General features: G+C 39.9%; 1 protein-coding gene across 16 annotated transcripts in view; it reads right to left on the reverse strand.

Moving 5' to 3' along the window:
• Nucleotides 1–17408, reverse strand: part of SIK3 (SIK family kinase 3) — a 150919-nt gene that overhangs the window by 130910 nt on the left and 2601 nt on the right. Inside the window, exon 1 of one of the 16 annotated variants that reach the window (XM_043500739.1) lies at nucleotides 1985–2047. The exons of the other annotated variants lie outside the window; for them this stretch is intronic. Coding sequence (XP_043356674.1) covers nucleotides 1985–1996 — 12 coding nt within the window. The 5' untranslated portion in view covers nucleotides 1997–2047. Of the gene's footprint in view, nucleotides 1–1984; nucleotides 2048–17408 lie in introns of those variants that run through there. 16 annotated transcript variants of the gene reach the window in all.

Raw genomic sequence — 17408 nt, forward strand, 5'->3', positions numbered from 1 at the left:
CCTAGTCCATAAGGGAACCATCCAAGAGGTAAATTCACAAGAGAGTAAACTAAAAATAGTTATATTTGAGGACTAGAAATCCCCGCAACTATGAAAGGGAGCTCCCATATGAAGCTAGAGCCCGTGATAGAATGATCACTAGAGTAAAGCTAGTGAGATTACATCACTTTGAAACACCAAGATGGAACGCGAGCTGTAACTAGTGCCCATTTTCAGGTGGGCGGGTAGTTTTTAATTGGGCACGACTAATGCTCAACATCACCCCAGTCTGCATCAGCACAGCATACTTAACTAGACGGACTGCTAATTAGATGAAATTCCCACATTCCTATTTTACTTTCCAAAAGGCAGTTTGTATACTTCACTGACAGTTTCCCCATTCAGCATGTTGCCAGCTATGGCAATCTTTTGGTTGTTATTTAGGAGTCTGGCCATTTTGTTTCTTAAAGCTCCAGCTCTGGGAGTCATGTAAATACACCAGAATTTTAGCTTTCATGGGGAAGGGGGGGAAATCGCCTTTCAAGCTTTTCCCCCCCACTTACCAGGAGGGCTAGAAAGTGTGACCCAACTGCACCCTAACTGTTCAAAAACCAAAGAAAATGAACTCAAAATGGTTTAAAATCTCAATTTTTGCAGGGCCTGACTTGTGCTTTTTTAGTACTTGGGGTTGACAATACTGAAGGACCAACATGCCCCAACACTTGGACTCAGGCTACTGTGCCTACAGACCAAGGACCGCATCAACATTTATGCAGATTTGTCTCTAATGATGTGCTGCCCTTTCTTTTTGCCTCTTTCCAACTGAACATTTTTTCCACTAGCAGTTTACACAAGGTTTAGCTTCATCACCAGAGAACCTTTGATATTAGCGATCAGACTGGTTAGATCTAGTCCTGTCCTCTCTACTCCCCTGCTGGAAGAGAGACTAAGATTTCACAGATCTAGACACACACACACACACGTTTCATGTTCTCTGTGTGTGTGTATATAAAAATCTCTCCTCTGTTTTTTCCACCAAATGCATCCGATGAAGTGAGCTGTAGCTCACGAAAGCTTATGCTCTAATAAATTTGTTAGTCTCTAAGGTGCCACAAGTACTCCTTTTCTTTTTGCGAATACAGACTAACACGGCTGCTACTCTGAAACACACACACACACACACACACACACACACACAAAAGGGGTCACCTATTTCATAATCTCTAGGCATCCTCAAGGTAACTGAAATACCCATGTCCAAATAACACTGGCATAATGAACAATAATCCTGCTGCACTCTAGTTATTTCATATTTGAATCCAAGGTGAGTGGAGGTCGCAGTGGCCTTGGGTTGACACTTGCATCTTACAAGAAACCCAACACAGTGGCTAGCTTCATGCTTAGACCGGCACATGCCCTAGTAATATGCATGCACTAGTACCTCCAAGATAAACATTGTGATAGCTAGCAAAGGCAAGGCATAACACCCAGGAGGACATGGAGGAACGCACTAAAATAAACCATCTAAAAACAGAAGTTTATGGGCCCATACATTGTACTCCGCTACTTGCCGGCCCTGTTACTATACGATGTATTAACAAGGCAACTCACTCACACAGGCACAAAAAGCAAGAGAGATGAAAGATTTTTATTTTAACAGCAGCCACTGTCATCTGCTAGTAAGTTCTGCTTCAACCTCTACTGCTTCAACCTCTACTCAATAAGGTGTGTTTGGGAGGGGGTATAAGAGAAATCAGGGCGATAGAATAATACTGCAAGACACGTTTCAGAGTAGCAGCCATGTTAGTCTGTATTCGCAAAAAGAAAAGGAGTACTTGTGGCACCTTAGATGCATTCCGATGAAGTGAGCTGTAGCTCACGAAAGCTTATGCTCAAATAAATTTGTTAGTCTCTAAGGTGCCACAAGCATTGAAATTAAGCATTCTTCAATCATTCTAATGCAAAACTAAGTTTTCCTTCCTTCCAACACAAGGAGGAATGATACCATGAATCGCATGCATATTCAGATATTCAGTATTTTTCTTTACAAGGCTCCAAAATACAGTTAGTCCAAGTAACTTCTCCCTCTGCCTCCGACATCCTTTGAATTAATCAGACAAAAAAGTTAGTTCAATTTAAAGCAAATGATCCAGCATTACACTAGCACCAATACTTAAGCTTCTAAAATTTCAAGATCCACTCTTAGTAAAATAGAAAGCATTTTACTATATACCTTATTTCCAAATACTTGTTGTTTTTTTTTTTAAACAAATATGGCAAAGTTAAGCTTTTATATATGCCGGGGTGTCTACGCACCATCTCCTGTTTAGACAAGAGTACTTGCTCCCATGGCTATTTTAATAATGACTCATTCAAACAAGCCAGGGCACCCTGCTAGACCACACCCCAAGCTGCTGACTTAAGAGTTAGTGATGCAAGCCTGTTAGGAAACAGTGTTTCCCTCTTGAAGGCCAAGAGGCACAGACCTGGTCATTTGAGGCCGTGGAAACAGAATGTGTTGTTGTACCTAGGCTGTTCTGGCCACAAGAAGAGTCCTGCTATTTTATATAACTCAAAATAGTTTTAAAGAGAATTTTTCATGCAAGCAAATGTTTAACACAGACCATTATACACTAGTAATTTAAATCTAGCATCAAGAGCCAGGACAATGTCTGCACAGAAACATCTATGTGAGCTTTAAATGAACTACACTGTTAACAAGAGGCTAAAAGTTTTGGGGTTTTGTTTGTTTACAAACTGAACTGGTAGCACAGAGGTCTAATAGGAAGATTCCAGTTCAATCGTCAATAGTTGCAGTAGCGACCTGGAGAGTAAACTTAGCCTATCTGTTTTCTTTCTAAGTTGATTATAAAAATATTCCAGTTTTTATTCAATATTGTTCAAGCTATTCTGATCTTTAATATTTGTGTTTCACAAAAGTCAAACCCTGATTGAAATGTCTTTTTTCAGAGTCGCAGCCATGTTAGTCTGTATTCACAAAAAGAAAAGGAGTACTTGTGGCACCTTAGAGACTAACAAATTTATTTGAGCATAAGCTTTCGTGAGCTACAGCTCACTTCATCGGATGCACTTGGAAATGTCTTTGTTCATCCTCCAAGGGACTTGTGATATGCCATGTGCAGCTCCATCATGCCTCTTAATTCCACCCGTTTGTAGTTATTCCTGAAACTACAACAGTATCTGTTTCAGAACATAAGCCTGCATAAGCCTCCAGAAAGCCTTTCCAGTGGAACCATTCCAATGAATTCCACTTTTGTTCCATGAAGCATATGAGAGAGTCAGAGTCCATGACAAGTGCTAGCAATAATTGCTGTGTCAGTTTCCACCTCTGCCTGGAAAGAGCAACACCTGTAACTATCTGTAAACTATAATCCATTTAATACCCTGCTTAAATATGAAGAAAATAAGCTCTTGAATACAAGCATCATACGAACATCAATTAGGAAACTCCTGGTCCAAGCTCTGCAGAGTATGTACAGTGAGTTTCAGCGTGACCCTCAAAAATGGCAAGTAGAATTTCATGAATGATTGAAGAATTGCTAATGAATACTTCACATTGCAAGGACATTAATTGTCCTTTAAGAAGTGAGTATCTAGGTATGTTTGAAGATAACAATAGGTAGTATATGACGAGATTCTATCACCTACTAGAGTGTGATATCAGTGTCACCATAAAAAGAAAAGGAGTACTGGTGACACCTTAGAGACTAACAAATTTTGTCACCATGTCACCATGTTCTCCTTGTAGTCAGTTGCTGATTGCAAGACCAGTAAAGTTGAAGTAAAAAGAAAACGGTACAGAGTTTAGGCATAGAAGTTTCTGGTTATCAGGGAATAAGGTACAGATTATCAAGGGGTGCAAAATTCAGTTTAGGAGTGGGTGGCATGAGGAATACACAATCTGCAATTTTACCGATTGGGGGTAAAAGTTTAATGGATCAAAGTATAGACATTGAGATATGGGGGTATGTTGTCCATATAATGGCTATGTTCATTGTGGAGTATAATGAGTGGCTACAATGATGAGGATGGATCTCCTCTCATTTGGTGGGATTTAATACTACAATAGATTAAACATCTAATAATCGCATTAGTACCTTAGCTCAAAGTTATTCACAATTTTTTAGTGAGAGTAATTTAATTATGCCCATCATTACAGAGGACTAGACAATCAAGCACCTGGCACTCTGCTACATGACAGTAGAACTAGTTAGGCAATATTTTCTCTCATGTGGTACAAAACTGTGTAAACAAGAGTTGATTGGCTTGCAGCATATGAAAATTGCTAAACAGTTACAACTTTAAGCAAAAAAATCCATGATGCTGCTCATCCCTGATCTCCTTGTGTGACTCTCTTGCAGCATATTTTACCAGCCTGGAGGTCACAATGCTGAAAATTTATCTATTAGATGGAGTTGAATCACTAACCGTGTTACTGTTACTCATACTCTTATTTAGAAACAATCATGATGACCAGGTAAGTATTTTGAACAGGGATTTGGAGATTTTAATATTTAAATCCATTGTAACTTTAAAAAAATAACGCAGATGTTTTGCCAGTCAGAGCCAATCAGCAGAATTCACTTTTAATCTCAACTTGCCAAAGTGCACAGCTGCCTTATTAATCCTTTAATAGCAAGGCACCTGTACTTGTCCAGGAAGCATTAAAGGAGTCTTGTTTGCAAAGGGATGTTTGCAACTCGTGCAAGAGTTTCAGAAGCAGACTATATCTGCACATCTTCAAAAGGTCTCCATCTTGCCATGCACATGTTTGACCTGCTTTCCTCTCATCCTGCTGTAAGGCTGTACACTTGGCTCGGAGACTGTTGCCATGGTGAAAGCTCTGACACCTTTACTTAGTTTTCTCACAGATTTCCTGTGAGCTACTGAAGTACAGCACCTCATTGCAGATCACTAGGGCATAGAGGCACAAGAATTCTCAAGGTCAGATGTGATTTAGCCATATGCTCTTTCTAGAACCTTCCACTTCCACACTGTGGGAGCTGTAATCCCAGCTATACCAATTAATGTCACAATTTGTCCTGTCTACATTAGGATACATTAGGATGGGTCATCTTTCTCATTGTAAAAATGCTCATTTTTCCTAGCACAGATATGGCCGTGGGCTTTTGAAAATTTTACCCTGCATCCTTAAGTTAAAGGCAGCTGGTTTGCAAATGAATGTATTCACTTGGGCAGTCACTAGAAGTGTTTGACCACCCTACAGAGCTGCTGCAAGGCCTCCTTCTTCAAGCATTTTGGAGAGGTTGGGAGGCAGGCTACAATTGTGCTTAGTGTATTGAATAAAATACTCAAGAGGCGACGAGAAGTTCATTTTCTGAGTCTAATCTTTTACCAGTTTACTTTTCATGAAGTGCCCAGACCACATGAAAGGTGCTTGAAATAAATCTCAGGTCTAGAACCAATTTGCAGAGTCCCTCAAAAGAATTTCCTTTCATGGTTGTGTATAAAAGTCAAGAAAAAACTATGTATATTTTTTAAAGGAAAAAAGGAAAAATCTTTACGGGACTTTTTAGCAGGAAATGAAATACAGAGTTTTGCCTACTTTGGAATGAAAATAATTTATATCTGACCTCCTGATTTTGGGTGCAACACTAATAATTCAACTCTTGCTGCTGACCGTTCAAACCTCAGAAGCTGAGAGTCCCCGGCTATCATGCACTTTTTCATATCATTGTCTCTTCACTCAAGCGGACACAGTAGGAGACATGCAAGATCCCTGACCACTGAAACGGAGCAGGATTTTTGTGAATTTTGATCCTTTGTTCACAAGTAGAGGACAGCAAGTTGCCACAAAGTGAGCAGTAACTTTAGGCCTACCATCCTTCAGTGCACTTTTAACAAAAGGCGCAAGCAGCTGTCTCCTATTCCTTCTTATGGAGACCCTCCCCAGTTCAGTGGGCAACTTTAGTAAATCCTTTAGACTTGCTCAGTCTATTTCAAGAGAAAGGGCTTAGCATGTTATGACCAGGCAACTCTGTCCTGAGGAAAACCAGACAGTATTTGCAGAGGACATTTGATTTTTTGTTTTTGGGGGGGGGGGGGGGGGGGAGCCTACCCACCTTTGTTTTAAACAGCTCTGAAGACGGAGTTGGAGTTTTCAGTTATTGGCAGGATAATTTATAAAATTGGTGTAATGCATGCTCTGATTTATCCTTCACATTTTTCCAGGTGGTTTTGGTTGCTTAGAGTTGAGCACACCAGTGGGGAGAGTGGTGAACACGTACGAGTCTTTACTGCAACCACAATAAAGTTAGGATGAGCAATCAGCATACTTCCCTGGGAAAGTTGCCATTTTGAGAACATTTAATTTGTTTTCCCAGGTCTCCTCTAAAAGCTATTTAAAGAGAGTGAGTAATTTGTTATTCATTTAATTCATTATACACTATCACATGGGCATCCAGAGCAGGTCTTCAAGGTTAGTGGCTATAATCTTCAGTCTTATAATATCTCCCCTAAACAGTGATGTTTTCCATTCAGCTAAACTAGGGCACTTCCCAATCTCCACTTATATGGGTCACTTCTCTTTATACTCCATTGGCCCAATAAGTGAAACTGACAACCAGTTTTATCCCCTGAACCCAACTGGAATAAGCAGCACATTTACAACTAACACAATTGAAAAAGTGAGGTTACATACAGGGCCCACATGTCTGGCAAATGACTAACTGCAGAAGCAGCAGAGTGGGAAAATACCTACATTCAGACTTCACTATGCTTTTAACTATGAATTGGTATTCTTAGCTAAACTAAAAAGAAATTAATATTCTGTTCTGACTGAACAAAAGTTTCCCCATATATGTCAGCCAGTGTGGGAGAAGGTACACCCCCTGCTTCTCTGCAAAAGCAAGGGTTTCTCCAGAGGACATAGAACTCCCAAACAGCAGGGAACGTTATATAGGTAACTATTACTTTAATTCCTGACATCAGTTTGGTATGATTGGAAGTAAATTACTAGCAGCTGAATTAACTGGCAGAGAATGGAAAGTCAAAGATTTATCTGAAACACCCGAAGGAGCTCTTCTGAAAAACCCTTGAAGTCAAAGATTAAATCTGCACTGAGAATCAGCAATGAACTTGACTTTTCAAATCATGATCGCACTGGCAACCAATAAATTGCTATATATTAGTGACAACTGGCTAGTTCAAACAGAAAGCTTGAGATGCAACAGGCAGGCTCTGGGCACGACTAATAATGGATTTCACTATAGCCATTGGTCATAACAGATTTGCATTTGTATGAAATTTGTTTATTAGTGCAGAGTAAAATGGCACTGTGTGTACCAACTAAACTTACAGGAAAAGATCTACCACCCCAAAGTAGCTACAAGCCGTTGTTACCAGCCTCAGGAAGCAAGAAACCAAGGTCCAATTTGAAATGTACCCCAGAAGAATGCTATTCTGTTCATGTCACCTTGTTATGACAAGATAACCCAATATAACTCAAGTGGTATTTTATCCATTCAGTTTTGATCTGGGAAAGGCCATTATGATTCTCTATGGCAGCCCTATGAGTGTCAGCATACTATTTGCCAAGTGTGAAAAAGCTTATTTGAATTCAGTGTCTCTAGCTACTCAAGTCCAAGAGATTCCATGCATACCACCAAGGCCAATATTTATCAACAACACTCCAGTCTAGATGATAACCACTTGCAAGATTCTAGTGCAAGGATTTCCTTCAAGTGTAATATCTTAAGAGAAAAAATGAAGTGCTGAGACCAAGACTTTTCATCCTTAGTTAGTTAACGCTACTGTGTTGGACTGAATGTTGCACTAATCTAAAATTTAAGTGCACACAGAATTATGCAATTACAGTAACTGGCCAAAAGTAGATATTTGTCTAGACCAAAGACACTTAAGGACCCAAATTAGAGATCAGTGCCCCACTATACAAAGCACAGAAATAAAGACAGTCCCTGCCCCAGAGAGCTTAACTGATCAGTCTCACACTACATACCTGCAAGCCTTTAGACTTGCAGTAAAAGTCTGTTCAGATACTGTGCATCTTTTTTCACTGATAACAGCCACAAATAAGAATCCACTGCAATTTAGCATATTATCTTATGAGATTTTTATACTTAGCCATAAGTACACACAGCTAACAGGATCTTCATTTGTAAGCTTATTCCTTCAAAGCCTGAAGGCTTAACTAATTTACTTAGTTTCAGGTGAAATTTGAGTTTTGGTGGTTTCAATTCAGCTGCTTTTGGCAGTCTATTGAGAAGTTTAAGACTAAATATATTGCCAACTCTAGAAGTACCACAAACACACATGGAAAATAGCTGATGAGACTGAACAGGATTCCAGTGAATCTAGTTCCTCAAAAGCTGGTGAGGGGGGAGAAAATTTGGAAGCATTTCTCTCTAGAACACTGCCATATTTTTTACACATCACTGAACTCTATTGACAATCCTTTGCCAGTCATATGCACAGTGAAAATGTTACTGTTCCTTCAATGCTGCTCACTGTTATACCAATTGCCAACACTACATCACACAGAGTTCTCAGGGAATATGAATGAAAGACAAAACCAGACGGTTCAGTATTTAAACACCCTAACAGGACAGAATGAAGAGAAACTGTACTAAGCAATGGTGAACCTTAATGCAGGAAACTGGTTTTACAGGAGATTTCCTGCATAACTGCATAACCTTTAGAAATGTTATAGAGCTACTGACATGTTTAAGTTTGATTCAAACAGGGGCTAAGCATGCTAGGAAAAACAGGTATCTGAAGGGGACATGAACCGCTAGATAGTATAGGGCTGTTTGTGTGGAAGTGTAAATATATACACACAGAAGGTAATGCTCAAGCCTCAGAACCCATATTTTAATGGGGGGACCTTGGTACAATTTTTCAACCCCAGTCTTATTCTCATTAATATCAAGTTATGCGTTTCCCTAAATGAGCATGAACAATTGTTGTGGCCTGGCTTTGTCAAATCACTTTAGCCCTAGCTTCAGTCTCACAGTTGCATACTGGCATCCTATGCAAATTTCCACCTCCCTCCCGCTCAACCCCATCTCCAAAATCTGATAAATCCACACAACATACTAGAATTACATCAGGTGCTTTAAAAAACTGACGGCAAAGCTTCCAAGTGGTAAACCATATACAAAGACAGCAAACAACAGAGATTCAAATGTATTGTGAAGAGACCAATTATATCAACTGTTAGTAGCCAAGATGCTTTCGGTTGTATAATATTAAAATAAGAGACTGTCTAGAATGGCTCAGAGCAGTAAGCTCCGTCATCTACAAATCAGTTGACTCATCCCCAGATTGGATCCCATGAACTTCTTCCATTGTTTTTAAACAGTTCTACAAAAGCTAACTCTCAGATCTTGAAACTGCCAAGATAATTTGTCACTGAAATGTCATTTCTCTCCGTATGCATGCACATGTTCGCTTTTTTGTGGGGTGGCTTTAAATCAGTGAAGCATTTGGTGCTGAAGGTAAGTTGCACAGATTTTTGAACCCAAAGCAGGTAGGCCAATCACACTTAATAGTGCTTTTTATGCACTGGTGGTGTGATACTAGTGAACAAGTATATCTAGGATTTTGGTTCCAAATCTTGTTGATCAAAAATATAAAGCGATAGTCACCCTATCTGCATACCTAAGATTGCCAATTAGTTACCGTGGCTACCAGGAGCTTGGTTTTGAACTCAAGAACTATCATTACACAGAATCAGGCAGCAGCGCTACCTAACCCCGGTTTGAGTTCAGACTAGCCATTTCCTCGGTTTCCCTCCTTGGGCACTCCTATGTCTTTGACATGCTTGACACATAAGCCCTTCTTGGGATCTGGGTTTATTAACAAAGTTCAAAAGGAAACACAAACTCACCCCAGACTTCCTAGCTGGCTCACAACTTTTGATGCAAAGTTCTTGTCCCGTTCCTACTGAAACTTTCCTTTCCACGCTTCATCCTTACTAGCCAACTCCTACTCCCTGCCAGCTGGCACCCAGAGGTCCTCCGCCTGAGAGCTAAAGCAAAGACAACACTGTCCCATCCTGCCTGGCCAGAAGAATGGAGATCTTAAGGTGCCGGGCATATCATCAGCATAGAGAGAGTACTTCAGTCCTTAGTGCCTGCCCTCTCCTGTGCCAATAAAAGGATTTGAGACAAAAATTAGTGCCACAGCATTCTCCTCAGAACAGCAAAGCTGAACACTATATCCAGAATTGCTAGATTAGGAAAAAGTTAACAGCTTTCCAATTAAATTTTAAATCAAATATTACCACAGTACCATATACTGGATTACAGCTGGCTGAGCAAGCACGTGGCTGATCTACTAATAATTTCCAGCATGAATTTTCATTACAGAATACATAAAGCTGCTGGAGAAAGTTCCAATAGTAAAAGTGAAGTATGCACACTGTATGTTAGTGTTAAAAGTTCTTCAATTCAACAGTATTTGGCTACTCTACCCTAGTACAGTAATATCTTAATGGAGAGCCCATAGCCATATATTGGTTCCTTGGCTCACTTCAGTCAATCCAGGCTGTCCTAGGATATCCTGTCCATCCTCACTGTTTGATTAGTACTGTCTAGTGAAGTGAAAGCATTTCTTCCCCCACTTCCCCAAGATGCAGCCAACTTTGTGCTATATTTGAGCACAAACTGTGTCAATTCCATCGGGTGTGGGAGTTTTTGTGTTTGTATGATTTGACTATGAAATTTAGCTGAGGCTACATAATTCTCTTTGATGGCCACTGGATAGAATGAGAGGTTTCGCCTCAACTATAGAGACACAGGAGTCAATTACCAGAAATATGCCAATGACTAATAATGAATCATAGTCCTTCAGGGGGTTTCTTCACTTGAGTGTTAATGCAGCATATTAATCCCCTGGACTGGCATGGAGGCCTAGTCTGTAATCCATTGCATTTGTCTATTAACGAGATCATTTTAAAACTCTCTCCAGTTAAACCAGTGCAAACTTTTAACGTGGATACTCAAAAATCAATTTAACCCTTGCTTATGTTAATTCGTATGAAGTTGGTGTTGCTGAACTGACATAATCAAGGGTTAAACTGATTTTGAGTATCCACATCAGAAGTTTGCACTGGTTTAATGGGAGAGTTTTAAAAATCATTTACTTAAACCACTGCACTTTTTCATACAGACAAGGCCTAAGCACATCAGTGGTAATTTTATCTCTGTGGTACAGAAACTTGTGATTTTAACATCAATGATTTTGGGAGCACTGAAGTCAGACCAAGCTCTACGCTGTGTTCATTCTGGATGAATGAGCAGGTATTCTGTAAGAGCAATTAAGAAGAGAATGCTGTTTAGAATGATGTCTCCACCCTCCGAGCTTTCACTGAGGAGTTGGACAAATTAACACCATCAGCTCTACTACATGGTTTCACCACTGCCTCCAGCCTGAGTTGCAGGAGCAATCTTTAGGGATGGGGAAGGGCAAAGGGGTTCTGTCTCCATGACACCTCAGACACTAACTAGTTATTTTGTTCTATCTAGAAGACTACAGGTGGCAAAAAAAAAAAAATTGTGATAATTAGGAGGCAGTAAGTGACACCTGTCAACTTGCTACAGTTTCTACAATCAAGTCAAGACACTAGTGAACAGAATTTCACTGTCTTCCATGATTTATCTGCCCAGTGAGAATTCTAATCAGAGTTCTGACATGCTAACATTTGTGTGATGTGGCTTAACAAATATGCTTACGCAGTCTTGCTAAATTTTTCTTTGCTGCAGATAGTAAATTTAGTTTTTTCATGATTTTGGCAAGGATAAGAGAAGAGGGGAGTGTTTGGGCTAGCAAGTTTACAGAACAGTTGTACAAAGTTGCAGTACTGTGTGTGTTTTCTTGCTGATAGAGATTTTTTCCACAGATTCTCACAGTAGTCTAATCTTCCCTTAAAAAGCTGGTATTTACACAGGTAATTCCTATTAGTGCTATTCCTCCACCATGAGGCGGGAGTCCTAAAGACCCAATATCATATCTATACCACTGGGGAGAAGACAAAAAAACAATACTGTCACTTTGCCCCGTACTAAGGAAGACACTAGCCCATTAGGACACTAGTCACCACAGTACCTGCTTTTTTTCCCCTCAGGGAGGCTATTTTTGTACCTAGCCTATGAAATACAACTTTGACCGTCAGTTATTCTCTTTACACACTCAGCCTTCCTGCCTCTTGGCACACAGCTCCAAAGCCTCAACAGAATAAGCAATGAAATGCTGGGTTACTTTAGGGCAAAAAAAGTCAAACCTACAAATGCCTACAAACCCTTCAATGAAAACTTGATACTCTAAGAGAACCCCTCACCCCAAATCTTCTGTTCCTTTTCAGCAAAGCTCATCTACACAGCTAGGACACAGGTGTTTTATAAGACGGGAAGGGAATGCCTTAAGGGTAACAAGTAAGTAAGACATAACATTGCCTAACAAGCGGCCAGTGACAAGCTGGGAGAGCAGACTGCCTGAAAACCATGCTAGAATAGACTATTATCCCCTCCAAAAAATGCTAAGCAAGCACTAGGTTCTTTAGACCAGGGAGGCCAATTCATCATATTCAAAATGATAAAGCCCTATCAGCTGGTAATGATACACAAATCCTGTTCTCAAGGTCTTCAGTGTAAGCTGTCACCAGGACAGAGCCTGCTACACAGGGTCGCATGCTCAACACTGTATATGCATTCATCTATTGGCTATTTGTAAATTCCTTTGTACAGCTCAGAAATGTATAGTGAAATGCTAGATGCCATCAGCTCAGCATTCAATCAGTAGGTACTATTTCTCTCTCTCTCTCTAACACACACACACACACACACACCGGTGTCGAGGAAGAGAGCACTAGTGGTTGTCAATGGACATGAAGAACAGTAAATATGCTGGACCAGAAGACCCTTTCCTTCTCTTAGGAATTCGCTAAGCCTGGATATTTAATGGATGAAATACAGTGGCTCTTTTGGAACATATAAGCAGCAAGATCAGCACCATGTGAGTAACATTATACTGCGTGCCAGAGGAATTTTGTGATTCACAATTAATCAGGGTTTCTTATGTTTGAAAGAAAAAATGTGTACTAATGGATATTGATGAAAGGGAAAGTGACTAACAAGGTTACCATATTAGCTCCTCACATAATTCATTATGAAGCTAATGGCAAGAGTATTAACCTGTTTCTGTTCGACATGACTCAGAGCAATGGTGAATCACAGCATACTGAACCCAGTATAACACCCCTCCACGATCAGAACATTAGGAGTGCTCTGAGCAGAGGCTTCGGGGTTACCCCATGCCCACATGCCTTATGGACATGCTCAAGATGGGGAACAACTGGGTTGAGCACGGAGCACCCTTCACTCCCCAGCACTAGCCCGTCTGAGAGCAGCTTTACTTTCCACCTTTTACGGAAAACAAGAATCCAGGCAAGAATCACTGTGGCTCCCTGAGCCTTTCGCATTCTGGAGCTACAGTGCCATAGTCACCAGGCCCTTTCCATGGCAGCCCGCTCCCACTGCCAGCTAAGTCAGCCAACCAGTTTTCATACTGCGTTTTAAGTGCTGTGGACCCACTTCTGTCTGAATTCAATGCCAGATTAATTTCTTTGCCTCAAAGTTACTCATGTATAGGTCTAAGCCTAGAATCTAATTAAGCTATATCTTTAATAGGCTACAAAGAAAGGAAAATGTTATTTCTATTGCAAATATTTGAGAGGCATTGCAGTTCAACAATGAGGGGCATCACAGAAGTAAACAGAAGAATGGACACATCAGTTCACCACTAGCATTTCCACTGCTCTCCCAGCTTCTGTACCTGAAATAGCAGGTCTATGTCATGCTAAGGAGTTAAATTTACCCTGCAACCACCATATTTGTATGTCAGATCAATTTTTTTTTTTTATGGAAAACATTAAACTTCTGTACTCTAGGTAAACAATGCTTGAATGAGTAATACTTTTAGGTAAAAGTCAGACCTGCTCTGGGCTCTGCATGTTATCTAGTTCTATGAACCCAAGAATATACATATTTGGCTGGCAGGAAGACAGTATGGTCTAGCAGATCAAGCACTTGACTGGAAGCCAGGAACTCCTGACACGGAGTCCTTCTGTGGCCTTGGACAAGCCACTTATCCCATGTTGGGGGAAACTGAGGCAAAGTTTAACACCTAACTCTCATTGATGATTGAAAACCCCAGTAAATGCATCACAATGGGTTGTGAACTCAAGGTAACATCTCAGTTTACAGAAGGGGCTTGACCTACATAGAGATGTGTTCCTTGTTAAAAACAACACACACACAAAAACAAAAAAAGTCAGAAACTGTTCAATAGCCTTTGGAAAGGCATGTAGTTATATGTCCTCATAGCAGAGTTGGAGCAGATTACTGCATGCTGCAGCTGACAAAAAGGAGCAAAACAGGTGCAAACAGCTTTCAGGACTATAACATCTCTGCTGTTGTGAAGACAGATTTCAAAATAATACACTAAGCTTTACGACACTATCCAGAATATGAGGGAAGGTGAAGGTAGATGTGCCACAGTATATGCAGTCATCTCTATCAGCAAACACCATTCAACTGTTATGGAAGACCATGGCATTAAAAAACTCCAGTATCTGACCAGAGTTAGAATACTAACAAAGTCACTTGGATGATTTATAAATGGAAATTGTGCAGCGAACAATCCATTCGATAGGTCACTTGGAGGATTTTTAAAACAAAAAACAAAGACTGATTCTTGTGAAACACCAGAACACTGACAGAGGAAGGGATGACAGGAGGCAGGAAACAGAAATGGAGAGATGTAGCAAGATATCCTGCAGGTGCCCAATTAATCCTAGTCAGGGAAATAACTCCAGTTCCTGTCCAGCCATCAGAATAGCTCTGTTTTACAGCATACTAGATTCCAAGTTTGCATAACAGAGCCTGAAAGTAAGTTGCTAGCTTAGTTAATACATAAACTGTCAAGCTATGCCTTTTTATTTAGTTAATTCCTGTAGGGATAATTATGACCCCCAGCATCCTGCCCTTTAGGATGATTAATGAATGTTTCCTTTCACAAGTGTCCCCAACATTACTGACCCATATTTAAGTTGTGAAATTCAGTTGTGTAAACTACAGTCTTGTGTCAGCAAGACATACCAGACCATTGTTGTGAAGTAGACAAAACGTGGGAACATACTAGCTATGTAAATAAAGATATGTCCTAGTCAGTTTCAAAATGGCTACAAATTATAATACTCAACCTAAGTCAGTGGTTCTCAACAAGAGGTACATGTACCCTAGAGCGTACCGCAGACGTCTTCCAAGGGCTAAAGCAACTCATCTAGATATTTGCCTAGTTTTATAACAGGCTATATAAAAAGTACTAGGGAAGTCAGTACAAACTAAAATTTCATACCGACAATGACTTGTTTATACTGCTCTATATACTATATACTGAAATGTAAGTACAATATTTATATTCCAATTGATTTATTTTATAATTATATAGTACAAATGAGAAAGTAAGCCACTGTTCAGTAATAGTGTGCTGTGTCACTTTTGTATTTTTATGTCTGATTTTGGAAGCAAGTACTGTAGTTTGTAAGTGAGGTGAAACTTGGGGGTACACAAGACAAATCAGATTCCTGAAAGGGGTACAGTAGTTTGGAAAGGGTGAGCACCACTGACCTAAGCAATGGGTTATGAGGTTTTTGTTTATTTCTTTTTTCAGGTGGGAAAGGGGATCTACAGTATTTAAATCAAGACATACCTAGGTGTCACATCAAAGTCAGCTGAACTTGTAGAATATCTGCACCAGACAGAAAAAGAATCAAACATCTCAGATCAACAGGTAATCTCTAAGTTCACACAATGGTAAAAAACTTTGAACTGTACCAAGCAGGTTAATCATCATCATCATCATCATCATTTAAAAGTTACCAACATTTGCTGTGATTGCTTTTGGAAGGGCATGGTTCCAGTTTGAGTGTCACTGAAGAATAAACTAAGCTTCTTCCAATGAGAAGTCAGAGCATCAAATTTGTTAAGCAATTTGATTCGGCTGCTAAATTTTAAACATTGCACTATCATTCTGTGCAACTGCTAAGAGAAGATTAGCGCTGGAAGGAGCTGCTGGCATTGACTAATTGTACTATGCTCGAGTTTCATTATCAACAATGTTTTAGTTACTTTACTAAACGGGGTGATTTCACAAAGATTCAGTTTAAGTATTTTCCTTGAGTCAAACAATTCGTTATTATGAAGAAAACAAATGTTTCATGGGTTTCATTTTGGTACTTTCAATGCCCTCTTAAATAATGAAGTTTCCATATCACGTTAGCCGTTTCCAATTTACTTAACACGGATTCTTCCCAACAACCCCCATCTTTCTGACAGAGCTTGAAATATAGCTTTTTGATTTCCCCCTTGTTTGTCAGCAATGTCCAAACTACTAACAGCTCCTGAGGACAGCAAGAACAGCATAAGAACAATATCGGGGAAGGACATAGGTCCTACATATGAAGTGATTTTCTTTTCCTGCTCTGCTTCTCAGACAGAGGTGAGTTTTAAAGTGAACTAGATCTTCAGAACCCAGAGTATCCTGGTGCTGAAGGTTTTCAGTTTCCAGTTAGAGAAGGGAAACCTGCTCCACATCTATTGGAGGAGAACTTGAAAGTACGTAAGCTGCCATTATAATTTCTCTCTTTGGGTTTAAGGATTGGAAGCATCTAACATCTACCACCATACTATGAAATATATACGTCTCCTATATGGAAGAGGACAATTAAGTTAACCGACTTCAAAATTACAGATGCAAGTGGCACTGGCCTTAACTTAGTGCAATGGCTTTTCATTAGTGGAGATTCGAGTTCAACCCATTCTTAGGTCATAAATTATATGCATTTGGTAGTCTCAAGACACGCACTACTGGCCATCTGGTCATAAATAGGCCAGTCAAAGGTTAAGTTTGTGTTCATCTTTTCACTATCTCACAAGATCTTTAGCCATTCACGTGCAATAAACCAACTCACAACCTTCAATATTTCACAACCTTCAGAATTAACAATGCTCAATACAAAGCCTGACTCAGCTAGGAATGCTGAAAACAGGAGCTCAGTTAATAATTGAAGGGCTGATTTCTAATCAAGATGCTCAGTTTTCAGCATTTAAAGCAGCTGAAGTGGGAGCATTCCTGCTTCTATCAGCAAAGTTCAGGAAGCTTAATCATCATCACTGGGCAAATAATGATCCAACCATAAGTAACAAAAGCTGAAATGCAGGCTAGACTGTAGCATCTTGCAATTAAAGGTAGAGGCATCTCTGAATGTTGTAAATACTACATAGACAAGTGCAGCTAATCCATTACTGAAAGATGCTGTCCAGTAGACATTACATTACTTTAGATTAAACTTTAACAGCCTCTGGGAC

The sequence above is a fragment of the Dermochelys coriacea genome, chromosome 22 (genome assembly GCF_009764565.3).
Source record: "Dermochelys coriacea isolate rDerCor1 chromosome 22, rDerCor1.pri.v4, whole genome shotgun sequence".
Lineage (NCBI taxonomy): Eukaryota > Metazoa > Chordata > Testudines > Dermochelyidae > Dermochelys > Dermochelys coriacea.